General features: G+C 36.9%; 1 protein-coding gene across 1 annotated transcript in view; it reads left to right on the forward strand.

Annotated features, from left to right (window-relative positions):
* bmp2k (BMP2 inducible kinase) overlaps nucleotides 1–16,425 on the forward strand; it is a 54,277-nt gene that overhangs the window by 30,802 nt on the left and 7,050 nt on the right. The window contains exons 12-16 of the mRNA XM_022753776.1: nucleotides 10–111; nucleotides 190–207; nucleotides 1,997–2,262; nucleotides 3,063–3,232; nucleotides 3,566–3,685. Of these exons, the coding sequence (XP_022609497.1) occupies nucleotides 10–111; nucleotides 190–207; nucleotides 1,997–2,262; nucleotides 3,063–3,232; nucleotides 3,566–3,685 (676 nt within the window). The remainder of the gene's footprint in view (nucleotides 1–9; nucleotides 112–189; nucleotides 208–1,996; nucleotides 2,263–3,062; nucleotides 3,233–3,565; nucleotides 3,686–16,425) is intronic.

Below are 16,425 nucleotides of genomic sequence, written 5' to 3' on the forward strand. Positions count from 1 at the left end.
CCTCCTCAGTACCAACAGGCTGTGCAGCAGTCTCTCCAGCTTCAGCAGCAGCAGGCCCTGCTCCAGCAGCAACAGCAGATGATGATGCAGCCGATGTACCAGCAGCAGGTTGCCCAGGCTCAGGCTCAGGCCCAGGCCCAGGCTCAGGCTCAGGCCCAGGCCCAGGCTCAGGCTCAGGCTCAGGCCCAGGCTCAGTACGCAGCCATGGTGAGTTCTATCACAGGTCTGAACCTGGTACCAAACCTGTCAAGGCTGGAGATTGATTTTCTATCTGTGCTAAAATGGAAACCCATCAAAATGAATTTACTTTTGTTAGCGTTCAAGCCATTGAAGCATTCGAGGCTGCTCCTATCTCAAAATCACGACAGAATCTCAGAACAGAAGATTTTATCCAAAACTGCAATAAATAGTTTGAGCAAATGACGGCGAAACACATGGAGACGCAGCGTGAAACACCACAGAGCTGAATTTTTCATTTAATGTCAGAATGGCCTAAAATTGCTCTCTCTGTTCCAAACACTGGCAGCCAGTCCGCTTCAGTCGAATCGCTCCACGTCTGTGCCAAGCAGCATTGGAAGCAGACGCTCAAACTTCCTACTGACTCTGTCCAAATATTCAAAAAACTAGTATTTACACAGCTACTGAATCAAACACACAAACACAGGTCCTCCAAATGCACACTGTTAGGGCGGCGCAATTTTTAGTCTCGTTTCCCACCGAACGCGTACCATCTGTTTTATTTCAGAGGCAATCTGGTCTGAGCGAAGCCACGAGGGGATCGAACAGAGGGTGAAATCGAGCAGTTTCCTCTGCGTTGCATCCTGACATATGAAGCAGTTCACAGACAGGACAAGAGAGCACCTCTCATAATTACTGTTCTTATTCCCAAGAAACCTGCTGAACGTTTAAAAAGCAGCATTTCCTCAGTGAACTTCAACCTGCGCCTTGTTTTCATGACAAAGCTTTGCAAAGCGACGGCAAATTTGTCATATGGTTTAATAACAGAACATCAACTTTATCGGTACAGTTCGTTAAAAGCACAACAGTAATGTGCTTTCTTTTAAAAGAACATGGAATAAAGTGGTAGAAGACGGAGCAACAACAACAGATTTAGTGAGTGATAACTTGAGACTCATTTAATCTTTAGAGAATTCACATAAAAAGTCCTTGTTATATTCAGAGACCTGCATGGTGCTCCTGGTATAGTCCCAAGCTAAAACAAACCGGTGATGATGGGTTTTTAAATGAGAGAGATCTTTATGACTTCTTGAATGGAGAAGGGGCCTCATTTTTTTTTGTTTCTTGTTGGGAAAATAGGGAGTTTTTTTTGCTGACATGTTATTTAGAACAGCTGACATACAGTACTGTGCAAACGTTTTAAGGCTCTAAAAGTAAAGTGAGGATGCTTTCAATGATAATTCCATGAACAGTTTTTCTTTTATCAGTAAACAGGAAGCAGAAAAATCCTAAATCAAATCTAATATTTGTTTTCAGATTCAGACCTTCCTTTGCCTTTTAATACAGCACCAGTTCTCCTCCGTGGATTCAGTCTGTCTCAGTGTCAGACCATCTGTTGCCAGGAGCCCTTGTTCTTGTCACTGAAGATACTGTAGTTCTTCATGACTCTGGCTGTGTGTTCGGGCTCGTTGTCCTGCTGCAGAAGGGATTCGCAGACGTGCCTAAAACTTTTGCTCAGTACTTTGTGTGAAACCTGTGTTTTTCTCAAAATGGCCCAAAAAGTAGCTTGAAACTTGTCAGCCAGTGTGTTAGGTGATCCTTGTTGCATTTGGAAGTTCGTTTGTTCAGTTTTGTGTCCTACGTGCTGTTTGACTTTCATTCCCTCATCCCTCCCCTCCACTGTGTCCCCAGCTTTCCAAATCCAGAACTGGTTTCTAACAACATTTCATCATCTTGTTGCCGTCATTGTGCGCCATGAAATCAAAGGTCCGTCCCTCATTCCCTCCCCCCTCTTCTCCCTCTCTTCCGTCCCTAACAGCTGCACCAGTACCAACAGGCTTTTGTCCAGCAACAACAACAACAACAACAGCAGCAGCAGCAGCAGCATCACCACCAACATCATCAACAACATCAGCAGCAGCCGCATCATCCCGCTCAGCAGCCTCTCCCCTATATGTCCTCCCCTCTTGAGTTCCAGATCCCCCTGGGTTCCTTTAACACGACCACACCCACTGCTGGGCCTGGAGCAGGAACTGTCCAGATGGGGGGGCTATCACCTGTGGATCCCTCGTACACTAACCCCAGGTGACGTCCCCTGAACTTATCGTGTTAGTTCGAAGGCGACTCGTTAAAAATGAAACCAGATCCAAGTATTGGTATAATGTTGGATCCTGTTCTTTACTGGTCAGCAGTGTTAAGCATATCAATGGATCTTCAACATAAAACTAAATAACGGTGAATTGAACATTGTCACAGAATACTCAGGTTTTAAATATGTTCTTCAGTTTAAGTTACTGTCAAACCAGATGTCAAAATACGATGAAAATATTTCTTTTCAAATACCAGTTGGAACATTTTCTTGTTATAAGGTGACAAAACCCCACTGAAGTATTACATTTTGTCAAAACTCTTTTTGGTTTATTAAGTAAGTTTGGTTTCTAAATCATGGAGTCAATTAACCTGGGTTTGTAATTGTGATACCTATATTTCAAGATTACATTTTTTTTTATCTCTTATTTCTCTCTTATGTAATAAACTGTAACTTTGTAACAGCTGTTTTTACTGATGTTTTTTATTATTTAAAACAAAGACAGGAACATTATATAAAAGCAAATTTGAGCAAAGAAAATCTGTGTTTATTTGCAAGGTGCCAAAGTGACAGAAAAAAGTATTAAAATCTCCACTTTTGTCACTTTGTATTAATTTAGATTTGTCTGTCTGAACCTTTGTTTCCCGGACAAACCTCCTCGACCCCGGAGCAGAAAATCTCTTGACCGTCTGGGTTTTTATTTTAAGTATAACGTAGTCTCTTCCTTGTGACAAAGTTGTGTGCAGCGGGGAAAATCCTAAATGTAACGTGGTGTTTTGTTGTCCTCCCTCCACAGTAGGAACCCTCTTCTTGCCTCAGACGGGATCACCCCGCCCTCTCAGAGCTGCAACAGCACAGTCAGTAACCCCCCCGACATGTCGGGCTGGAACCCTTTCGGAGAGGACAACTTCTCCAAGTTGACGGAGGAGGAGCTGATCGACCGGGAGTTTGACATGCTCAGAGCAAGCAAGTGACCCGTTTACTCTTTTCTTTACTTCATCATTTATTGCTCAACTGTTCCTCTTTTAAAGAGGGATAGTTTTACAAAAGATGCTCTTTCAAATAAATAAAGAGATTTACTTTTCCCCTTATGTCCACCGGTGAGGTTATATTATCAGCAGTGTTCAGTGTCAGCGCTTTATTGTCTGTTTTAGTCGGTGCTCAGTGGAATTTCGACACAAGAAAATTGCAGATTTAACAACATCTAAAGTTATTGGTAAAGTAAAGTACCAAACTTAGAGATAACTTGAATGGAGGATTGCATTTAAGTATCGTCTCTCTGTGACCTTCTACCTACAGACAAGCCAGTGGAGAGAACAGCCAGTGTGGAAACGGACCGACCGCAGCCAGCTGCCTCCACCCCCAAGCCCCTCCCACCAGAGGACCTGTTCGGCTCAGTCCCGTTTTTGGCCAGCGCAGGCAAGTCTTAGAGGAGTCTCTACCATGAGGACCCAACACTGTGGAGCCACCTGCCCCCACCCCCTCCCCCTCTGCTCTCACCTGACCTCCAGTCAGGAGCTCCTTTGCCACACAGACCCCACAGTGGGGCTTTAGAAACCAATGATCAGTCAGATTTTTTCGTTTTTGTTTCCCATCGTCAGTCAGCAGATTAGATGTGCTTCTGTTGTAAGTATAAAATATAATGAAAGGTGCTCTTCTGTGACTAAAGTAGGAAGAAATGCAGGTATTGCAGGTGCATCAGTGAAGTGGTCGGAAAAAAAAAACATGCCGAATTCACTGCAATCAGCTTTGGCTTGTTACACTGGGTTTGGTGGTGATCACTTCAACTGCCCTGCGGTAACAAACCTTTATGCAAGTGAGCTGGAAGAAGTGTTTGAGTCTCCTCTACAGCTCCCTGGGGCGGAGTACGACACTAACTCTGCCGGGGTTTGGGGTTACATTCCCTGTAGAGATCAAATGGCTTGAGCAAGGTACTAAAACACAGAGGTCTCACTACGCAGTCTATAAAAGTATACACTCATGGTGAGGCACAGATTTCGTTTTCTTTTTTTTTTCTTTTCTTTTCTTTTTTTTTTCAGTGAATAAAAAACTTAAGCTACAAAAACTTCATACTCACTGTGTCCGACCAGGAACACAGGTGGATAAAATGGTTTAGTTCCATTGGCACTAAAAAGCAATATGAACACAACGAGGCCGAAGTGAAAACGCGTAAGTGTAAAGAACATGAAATGTGGCTGGTACTAATGAGGGCTGAGTGATGTTAGAATTTCACCATGTACACAGCAGTTGTCCCTCGCTGGTTCAAACCGTTAATACACAGGCGATCTAATTAAAAACCACGGCTTTCATGAATCATCAGCGTACAGTTTCTCATGACTCGCTATATTTAAATTTTCCTTTCATTGTAGAGGTCAGAGGTTAATTAGTGGATGTAGCCTTTGGTATCAGTTTGTGATCCTGCAGTAAGTATTTCTCATCTCATCTAACAACCTGTTACTCAGACGCTTTAATGATCCAGCTCCGTGTTGTACAAACAGAGCTGTGATTTCTCTGATATCCAGTAACCCTGACCCTCCCTCCTCAGGCTCGTTCAGTAGCTTTTAAGTCATTCATAGTCATCGATCAATTAGTCCTCATTAATTTGGTTAAAAATATATAAACATTCAGTGACTGATGAAGACTACTTTAACCCAAACATCATCGCTTAGCCCTGGTACTGATAAACCCCACCTGGGGTAAAACAGACAACACTTGAACTTCCAAAGTTGTGGCTCTTTGCCATTGTTTACATTAAAAAAAACAAAAAAAAAAACACAGCTAACTCTCTTCGGCCATTTTAACTGCAATGCAAGGATTCCTCACAAATCGCAAAACTGTCGAGATGAAGCCTCAAATGTTCTCGTGTGGACTGTGCACTTTACCGCGGAGGCCGATGTTAACACCCTCTCTAATACAACCTGATAATTAGTTCTCATTCGGCTTAACTAAACCCGTTGGCCTGCATGTGGTTTAACCCCCCCGACACAGATCCTAGGCTGGGTAAAACAATGTGAATATCAAAGTGCAGTATTTCTACATATATTTACATCGGTGGCAGCAATAAGCTTCTGTGCCTCTGTGCTCTTCCTGCTCCTTAAATGTGAATTGGTTACTGTTTTGATAGGCAGTTTAGAAACGCTGTTTGTAACTCAGAATATATTTAATGATAAACAGTATCAACGCTAAAGCGCTTAGATATTTTCTAGAGGACAGCAAGAGTTCGATTTTTTTTTTTATTATTTTATTTTTTCTTTCTACAGTAAATTCATCTCGTGTCCTTAAACATGCAGGCTTAATGCAAGTCCAGTGGCTACAGTCTAGAGTAGAGTCAGACAAGATAATGATGCAATATAACCCTCTAAGCACTTGAATGTAAGTGTGGAAATATTTTATTGTCTTCACTTGTTCCTTAACAAATATATAAAACTTTATCTGAGTTGAAATTGGATCAAAGGAGAAACCAAAAAAAGAAAGAAAAAAGCAACCAAACAGACTGAAGGGACTCTTTTTTTTTTTTTTTTTTTTTGTACTGAATTCAAAACCCAGAGAGGTCAAATAAACCCACTTTGTTGGGGCTGGGTCTCATTCCGACAGGCTGGCATGAAAAAATTTATAATTAATTTTGGATCAGCCTTTTAGCTTCTTGTGTTTGTGCCATCAGTGTGTCAGTTTGTTGTTTCAGTTACAGGTGATTTACTGGTTTTATTAATATCCCATAAAGTGCAAACACACTGCCAGCAACTTACAAAACACTAGTGTGAAGCAGTCAGAGTCAGGTTGTGTTTTCTCCACTTGTGTCTCTGTGTCCTGATCTGGTTTAGCTTTGGTTTCAGCACCAGTGCTCCATCAGCTGTTTACGTTTTACTTTCAATAACAGCAAATTTCTCAAAGGCAGAGCTGCTCTAACAGGGAGCTGTAGTTTCAGAATTTAAACCTGTCTGTAAACTACTGAAGGGTCCAAGACGGCGAGCAGTTCAGAGAGAAACGTTGGGGAAATGTTAAGTTCCTCTGACAGCTGATGTAGAGCTTTAGTGACATTTAGGACAAAATTCTCACAGTTAAACATCAAATGACACAGAATACACTGCCAGTGCCATTTTTCAATAAAATAAGGGGCAGAAGCTTATTTGGCCACAGCTTCATCTGTTCTTGCGTTTACATTGTTGCTCTGTGACTTCGACATTGATCAAGATTTTGTCCAAGATGGTGTTAGACCTCGTATTGAGGGTCAAGCAGGAGATTCCTGTTACTGCAGCTCACAGGGTTCTGTGGACAGAGATCCTCTCTGTGGCTTCACCCACTGAGGGTTAACTCGGCCGGGGCGGAGCCGCTCTGCCCCTGAGCAGGATCCAGGTTAAAGCCCCTAACGATGGAATTGAACAAAGTCTGACTTTGATGACTCCCTGTGGTTGTGTCAGACGCCACCAAAATCTACATTGTCTCCAGCTAGCACAGCGAACACGCAGGCCAGGACAGACGGTATGAAGTTGCTGGTGGTGCGACTGCACATTTTGATTCAACTCCTTCTTTCTTTTTTTTAATACTATCGGTTCCTTTTTCCGTGGAAGTCGCTTGGGTTTCCATTTGTAGATACAAAGTGCCTTTGTGTCACATGTTTATTTACCTAACCAACAAAGCTGACAGAGCTTTTTTTCCCCCACAGTGATTGCAAAAGAGTTGCATTAGCTGAAGAATTAATGATATTGAATGGAACTGAGCAGCAGTTCTCTTGTCCTCAACTCCCAAAGGAAAGAAATTAAAGCCAGTTTGCAGGTAAATGAGCGTTAAATTTTATTCTTCACCTTTTCAGGAAACCAGCTCACAGTCAGAGGTCTGACTTGAGAGAGAGTGTGTGTGAGCTGGGAAAATCCTGTTTAACAAGTTATTCTCCTGTCTTGTATATTATATTCAGACGTAATATAGATCAGCTTGATAGGGCTTTCATGAGAACTGACACAACTTGGTGCTCTAAACCATGTTTAGAGTTCACTGTTGTTCTTGTTTTAAGTTGAACCCACGTGGCTGATGGCACATTCTGTAGTGTAAATGTTTGTGTTGAGAGGAACGCTCGACGAGAGCGTTCTGGTGACGTCTGTCAAAATGGTGAACATTTAGATTTTTTAATTTTTTATTAATTGAATCCATACAATCCTAAAGGGCTGTATGTTTGTTAATCCTCACCGTGCTGCTGTTATCCCGCCTTAGAGCAGCATGTGAGAGTGACCCATCTTAGTCGTCCATGCAGACATGAATCACACACATTGTTGTATTTACACTTTAGCTGAAGGTAAGTTTAAAGATTACAGTTAATGTGGCCTGATGGCTCCGTTCCACCTCATGTCTCCGCTCATGTCACTGCTTGCTTTTATTGGACCTTTTGTGAAAAACAAAAAAAAAACTATGCTTCATTTCAGTTTAATGTTTTGTTTTATCATTATTATTATTATTATTTGAGTTTCATTTTTCATTCAGTAAGACAGCCATACTCAGAAACATCTTGTTCATGTGTATTGGTGGATGATAGTTTTGGAAAGGTGAACCATCAAAGCCAAGAAAAAGAAAGTGAAAGGGATGACCAGAGCCATTAACTGCACTTTATTTTCCTTTCTTTTTTTCTTTTCTTTTTCTTTTTAAAGTGCGAGGAAACACGAAATATTATTATCCCAGGCTTTGTGGGACAAACAAGCAAACGTACACATTGAATATGTTGTTATATATTGTTTACATCTGCAAGTTTTCTGTGCTCCCCTCCCCCCTCTCTGTCTCGGGGTTTCCCCCTTTCTACACATTTCTTTTTTTTTTTTTTCTTTTTTTTTGTCAGCTTCACATCCTGTCGAGGAATTAGAGGCCCCAGATCACTAAAAGTTTGGGAACTTTTTATTTTAATTAATTCTCAGTAGACGTGTTGAAAAAATGTCACAGCTCTTCAGTTTTAGTCGTAGTAGATATCAGCAGCTCCTGGTACCTCTCCCGCAGAACCAATACAACCTATAGATCAATAAGTTGTCTTATACATATCTTGTTTTTTGCAGCAGACTATGTAAAAGGTCCTGTATCATACTGTGAGTGTGAATGTATTTCTTTATAGAATGTTACTGATAAATAAAAAACATTCAAAATCAGCATTCACTTTGGTTCCTTTTTTATAGCTCTTTAAAGTATGGGAAAGTTTAGCGTCTTCTCCACCACTACACCACGAGCAAGATGTTCCTGATGTTAACATGGCTGTCTTTACTGTGAGCTCTCAAACCCGTTTATCACAGAGTCAAAACAAAATGTTAATGCGCAGTGATGATGACGGACAGGTGTGTGACACATTAAAAACATCAGCAGCTTACTCTGCGAGACTGTTCGTGTTAAACCCTGATGATAAACGACTTCACTGTGATACATTTACGTTTGAACTTTTTTCTGTCTAAATTTGATTTTTTTTTTTTTTCTTCTTCTTCCAAATACATTTTAAAAAGGTCCAGTTATAGGTGTCATGACCTTATTTTGATGACCTAAATTTTCTCATGTTTATCCAATTGTACACTTCATTGTTTCCTTCTGTCTATAGTATCATTTCTGTATGCAACACGTGCTCAGTTAAAGAAGCTTCAACTCAAGTAGAAGCATCAGAATTTTCATAAAATCAGCAAGTACACTTAAAATTCATACCCAAAAAAATACCCATCAGGCCATGAAATGCATGTATTTCAACAAAGGATTGAAGCAAGTCAAATATATAATTTACAGTCTCATTTTGTAACTGAATTGCCCTAAATGATGATCACATTAAACAGCTGTAGGGCTGAACAATATGCAAAAAAAGGTCATATTGCAATAATTAGTTGAAATGGTCATTTTTGAATTTCATTTTCACTGAAAAACATAAAAATGATGTGATTTTTGTTGGGTTTTGTATAAAACAAGGTGGTTCCTTTCACATCTGGAGAATATCATTTGTAGGCCGTGGCACCACAATGCTTCATTTATGTTTGTTGTGACACATTTTACCTTTATTCAAAACTTTAAGATCCTCTTAATCGGATATTACACTTATTGCGATTTAAATAATATTTTGATGAATTGTTCATCCCTCATCAGCTGTTATTTGATTAATTAAATATACAGCAGCTTGTACAATATAGTATCAGTCCTCTCACTTTATGATTCACCGTACAGAGACGTGAGAAAGTGTTGAAATATTTTTCTCCTTCACCAAACATGTTGTGAAACAGTCACATCATCCTCTGACCCTGATCATTCTTCTGCTTTACTTATTGATATTCAATCCATCCAATCCTGTTATTCGGAGATTTAGCATGCAAAAGCCATAATAACAAACTATCTGGACCCTTTTTATATTATATTTTTATATTTTAAGTATTCTTCTTAAAATGACTGAGGTCATTTTCATCATCCTTTAGCTGTGTGACACTTAATTATTCCTCCTCAAAGACTCTATGAATCCTCCTCTGTCAAAGTGGGAAGACATTAACCTCAATCTGGAAAATTACTAAAGTGATAATGAGATTCTCCCTCACAGAAACTGAAGCTGAATCAGCAGTTTAAAGGATTCAAACCCGGTGCCGTTGTGATTAGGAAAAGTGTTAAACTGATTTATTTGACAAAATAAAAATTCCTAAAGTGTTATCTTTTACAATGGCTACAATGATTACAGTGAATTCTTGCATTAGGGAAGCTAGAACCAGGAAACATTTTGCATTTTCTGCTTGATTAATGACTTAAACAATTAAACATCCAAACATGTGGATTGATTTTTCAGCACACTCATTACATGGAGCCTCACTGGAAGCTTTGTCCTCCCAGAATCTCCATTTTAATCATCAGGACTGGTTTTCACATAGTAAAATGTACAGTCAGTCTTCTCAGCAGCTTCATCAAATCGATCCGGGTGCAGTTATAGTTGCTGCATGAGGAAGAAGGCGTCCCTAAGCTCCTGCTCCGCTGTCAGACATTTCTAAGAGATTTAAGATTTTATCTTCCATCAGACAAGTGAACAATCTCGTGCATGTTTCCACACCTTATTTGAACCTTTTAAGAGATCAGACTCAGCCTGCAATCCTTCAACTAATCTGTGTCAGTCTGACATCTTCTCTGATGACTAAAGATGTTTCTATTGTTTCAGTCCTATAGGTGAACATGATAAGAAGTTATAATCTGGGTCGTGTTGGCTTGTGTGAACAGATGCAGAGCACCTCATGTTTGCTGCGTTATTGTATTTTATCTTTTATCTTTTATTGCTGCCTTGTTTCATCTATCAGCAACAAAGCTTTTGGCTTATCTGTCATCACGTCCTGCCAGTTTGGATGATTCAAGTCGTGGAGAGGTTTCCAATTTCATGTTCACAGCAGGGGGCCCTTTCTCTGCTTTCTAATGTAGAACTTCCACTAATAGGGAACAATAAATTGGCTCATTGTACATGGCACAACTTATTTTCAATATAATTGGAGACTATCCCCTTGCTAATTAGACTAATTTCTAAGTTTCCATTATGCAAGTCATATACTATGACATTTTATACCTTACTATACTATGACATTTTATGCCATACTATACTATAACATTTTTTACCTTACTATACTATGACTTTTTGTACCTTAACATACTATAGCGTTTTAAACCTTACTATACTATGACTTTTTATACCTTAACATACTATAGCGTTTTAAACCTTACTATACTATGACTTTTTTATACTTTACTATACTATGACGTTTTATACCTTACTATACTATGAATCTTACTAGTTTGTGTTTGCTGCGTTACTGTATTTGATCTTTTATTGCTTCCTTGTTTCATCTGGCTTATCCGTCATCACGTTCTGCCAGTTTGGATGATTCAAGTCGTGGAGAGGTTTCCAATTTCATGTTCACAGCAGGGGGCCCTTTCTCTGCTTTCTAATGTAGAACTTCCACTAATAAGGAACAATAAATTGGCTCTTTGTGCATGGCACAAGTTATTTTCAAAATAATTGGAGACTATCCACTTGCTAATTAGACTGATTTCTAAGTTGCCATTATGCAAGTCATATACTATGATGTTTTTATGCCTTACTATACTATCTCGTTTGATGCCTGACCATACTATGTTATTTTTATGACCTTTTATGCCTTAATATACAACGATGTATTTTGGACGTTTTATGCCATAATATTCGTTGACGTTTTTGGGTATTTTTATGCCTAATTATATTATTTTGTCTCATGGCTTGGCGTACTATGACGTTTTTATGACCTTTTATGCCTTAATATACAACGATGTATTTTGGACGTTTTATGCCATAATATTCGTTGACGTTTTTTGGTATTTTTATGCCTTACTATACTATCTCGTTTGATGCCGGACCATCCTATGACATTTTTATGACATTTTATGCCTTAATATACTGTGATGTTTTTTTGGCGTTTTATGCCATACTATACTATGACGTTTTTGGCATTTTTCTGCCTAATTATATTATTTCGTCTCATGCCTTGGTGTACTATTATGTTTTTATGACCTTTTATGCCTTAATATACTGTGATGTTTTTTTGGCGTTTTATGCCATACTATACTATGACGTTTTTTGGCATTTTTCTGTTGTATTATACTAAGATCTTTTTTGGCATTTTTATATCTTACTATACTATCTCGTTTGATGCCTGACTATCCTATGACATTTTTATGACATTTTATGCCTTAATATACTATGATGTTTTTTTGACGTTTTCTGCCATATTATACTAAGATCTTGTGATATTTTTTTGGCGTTTTATGCCATACTATACTATGACGTTTTTTGGCATTTTTCTGTTGTATTATACTAAGATTTTTTTTTGGCATTTTTATGCCTTACTATACTATCTCGTTTGATGCCTGACTATCATATGACATTTTTATGACATTTTATGCCTTAATATACTATGATCTATTTTTGACGTTTTATGCCATATTATACTAAGATCTTTTTTGGCATTTTTATGCCTAATTATTTTATTTTGTCTCATGCCTTGGCGTACTATGACGTTTTTATGACCTTTTATGCCTTAATATACTATGATGTTTTTTGGTATTTTTCTGTTATATTATACTAAGATTTTTTTTGGTATTTTTATGCCTTACTTTAGTATTTTGTTTGATGCCTTACTATCATATGACATTTTTATGACCTTTTATGCCTTAATATACTATGATGTTTTTTGGTATTTTTCTGTTATATTATACTAAGATTTTTTTTGGTATTTTTATGCCTTACTTTAGTATTTTGTTTGATGCCTTACTATCATATGACATTTTTATGACCTTTTATGCCTTAATATACTATGATGTATTTTTGACGTTTTATGCCATACTATACTAAGACACTTTTTGGCATTTTTCTGCCATACTATTCGTTGACGTTTTTTGGTATTTTTATGCCTATTTATATTATTTCGTCTCATGCCTTGGCGTACTATGACATTTTTATGACCTTTTATGCCTTAATATACTGTGATGTTTTTTTGGCGTTTTATGCCATACTATACTATGACGTTTTTTGGCATTTTTCTGTTGTATTATACTAAGATTTTTTTTGGCAGTTTTATGCCTTAATATACTATCTCGTTTGATACCTGTCCATACTTTGACATTTTTATGACCTTTTATGCCTTAATACACAATGATATATTTTTGACATTTTATTTCATACTATACTATGACGTTTTTTGGCATTTTTCTGCCTAATTATATTATTTCGTCTCATGCCTTGGCGTAGTATGACGTTTTTATGACCTTTTATGCCTTAATATACTGTGATGTTTTTTTGGCGTTTTATGCCATACTATACTATGACGTTTTTTGACATTTTTCTGTTATATTATACTAAGATTTTTTTTGGCATTTTTATGCCTTACTATACTATCTCGTTTGATGCCGGACCATCCTATGACATTTTTATGACATTTTATGCCTTAATACACAATGATATATTTTTGACATTTTATTTCATACTATACTATGACGTTTTTGGCATTTTTCTGCCTAATTATATTATTTCGTCTCATGCTTTGGCGTAGTATGACGTTTTTATGACCTTTTATGCCTTAATGTACTGTGATGTTTTTTTGGCGTTTTATGCCATACTATACTATCTCCTTTGATGCCTGACTATCATATGACATTTTTATGACATTTTATGCCTTAATATACTATGATCTATTTTTGACGTTTTATGCCATACTATACTATGACGTTTTTGGCATTTTTCTGTTGTATTATACTAAGATCTTTTTTGGCATTTTTATATCTTACTATACTATCTCGTTTGATGCCTGACTATCCTATGACATTTTTATGACATTTTATGCCTTAATATACTATGATGTTTTTTTGACGTTTTCTGCCATATTATACTAAGATCTTTTTTGGCATTTTTATGCCTAATTATTTTATTTTGTCTCATGCCTTGGCGTACTATGACGTTTTTATGACCTTTTATGCCTTAATATACTATGACGTTTTTTGGTATTTTTCTGTTATATTACACTAAGATTTTTTTTGGCATTTTTATACCTTACTATACTATTTCGTTTGATGCCTGACCATACTATGACATTTATATGACCTCTTATGCCTTAATATGCAATGACATACTTTTGACTTTTTATGCCTGACAATACTATGACGGTTTTTGGCAATTTGTGCCTTAATTATATTATTTTGTCTCATGCCTTGGCGTACTATGACGTTTTTATGACCTTTTATGCCTTAATATACTGTGATGTTATTTTGGCATTTTATGCCATACTATACTATGACATTTTTTGGCATTTTTCGGTTATATTATACTAAGATTTTTTTTGGCATTTTTATGCCTTACTATACTATTTCGTTTGATGCCTGCCTATGACATTTATATGACCTCTTATGCCTTAATATACAATGACGTACTTTTGACTATTTATACCTGACAATACTATGACGTTTTTTGGCATTTTTATGCCATATTATACTGAGATCTTTTTTGACATTTTTATGCCTAATTATATTATTTCCTCTCATGCCTTGGCGTACTATGACATTTTTATGACATTTTATGCCTTAATATACTATGATGAATTTTTTACGTTTCATGCTATACTATACTATGATGTTTTTTGGCATTTTTCTGCCATACTATACTATTTTGTTTGATGCCTGACTATAATATGACATTTAATGCCTTACTATACTGTGATGTTTTTATGCCTTACTATGCTATGACGTTTTAATGACATTTTATGCCATACTATACTATGACATTTTTTTGCCATACTATAGTTTGACATTCTATGCCTTACTATACTATGACGTTTTTATGACCTTTTATGCCTTACTATAATATGATGTTTTTATGCCTTCCTATACTATATTTATGCCTTACTATACTATTACATTTAATGACATTTTATAACTTTACTATACTATGATATTTTTATCCCTTGCTATACTATGATATTTTTCTGACATTTTATGCCTCACTATTCTATAATTTTATGCCTTACTATATTGTGACATTGTCACATTCCCCAGTGTGTTCCAGGTGATGTGGAGAAGTAACAAATGACAAAAGTGTTCTGGGAGTAAAGAAAGATTAGGACGCAAAACAAAAGTGTGAGGAAAACAATGATTTTTTATTATTAAATGCATCCCAAAATCTTGCAAAAAAAGAAAAACAAGTAAAAGCGCTGGCTTCTAATCAACCAGGGTATTAGACCTAATTATGAACAAATAGAGAGAACAAAATGAAAACACAGGCAAACTCAGAATACACCCTCCTTCACGCAAGATGTAACACACGTGCAGGAAACACACTGCCACACTCTGGCCCAGTTCCCTTGACTCAGCTCTCGTCCTACCATCTGACACCTCCCGCCGATCAGCAAACAGATGCAGCTACACGCAGCTCTTCTTTGTCACTGAAGAAGGCGCAACACCTGGAGGGAGAGAGAGCAGCAGCAGCAGACACAACCACTGGGGTCTTAACCGACATTTTCATGACATTTTATGCCTCACTATAATGTGACGTTTTAATGACATTTTATACCTTACAATACTATGACGTTTGATGCCTAACCATACTATGATGTTTTTTTGATGTTTTATGCCTAATTATATTATTTTGTCTCATGCCTTGCTGTACTATGACATTTATATGACCAATTATGCCTTAATATACTATGATGTTTTTTTGGCATTTTTATGCCTTACTTTACTAGCTCGTTTGATGCCTGATCATACTATGATGTTTTGATGACCTTTTATGCCTTAATAAACTATGATGTACTTTTGACGTTTTCTGCCATACCATACTTTATTTGGCATTTTCATGTGTAATTATATTATTTCGTCTCATGCGTTAGCTTAATATGATGTTTTTATGACCTTTTATGCTTTAATAAACTATGATGTACTTTTGACGTTTTCTGCCATACTATACTATGACGTTTTTGGCATTTTTCTGCCATACTATACTTGTATTTTTTTTGTCATTTTTATGCCTCATTATATTATTTCGTCTCATACCTTCACATACTATGACGTTTTTATGACCTTTTATGCCTTAATAAACTATGATGTACTTTTGACGTTTTCTGCCATACCATACTTTATTTGGCATTTTCATGTGTAATTATATTATTTCGTCTCATGCGTTAGCTTAATATGATGTTTTTATGACCTTTTATGCTTTAATAAACTATGATGTACTTTTGACGTTTTCTGCCATACCATACTTTATTTGGCATTTTCATGTGTAATTATATTATTTCGTCTCATGCGTTAGCTTAATATGATGTTTTTATGACCTTTTATGCTTTAATAAACTATGATGTACTTTTGACGTTTTCTGCCATACTATACTATGACGTTTTTGGCATTTTTCTGCCATACTATACTTGTATTTTTTTTGTCATTTTTATGCCTCATTATATTATTTCGTCTCATACCTTCACATACTATGACGTTTTTATGACCTTTTATGCCTTAATATACTATGATGTTTTTTTGACATTTTATGCCATACTATACTATGACGTTTTTGGCATTTTTCTGCCATACTATACTTAGATGTTTTTTGGCAATTTTATGCCTTACTATACTATCTTGTATGATGCCTGACCATACTATGACGTTTTTATGACCTTTTATGC

This window comes from Seriola dumerili, unplaced genomic scaffold, assembly GCF_002260705.1.
Source record: "Seriola dumerili isolate Sdu_G_001 unplaced genomic scaffold, Sdu_1.0 BDQW01000193.1, whole genome shotgun sequence".
Classification (NCBI taxonomy): domain Eukaryota; kingdom Metazoa; phylum Chordata; class Actinopteri; order Carangiformes; family Carangidae; genus Seriola; species Seriola dumerili.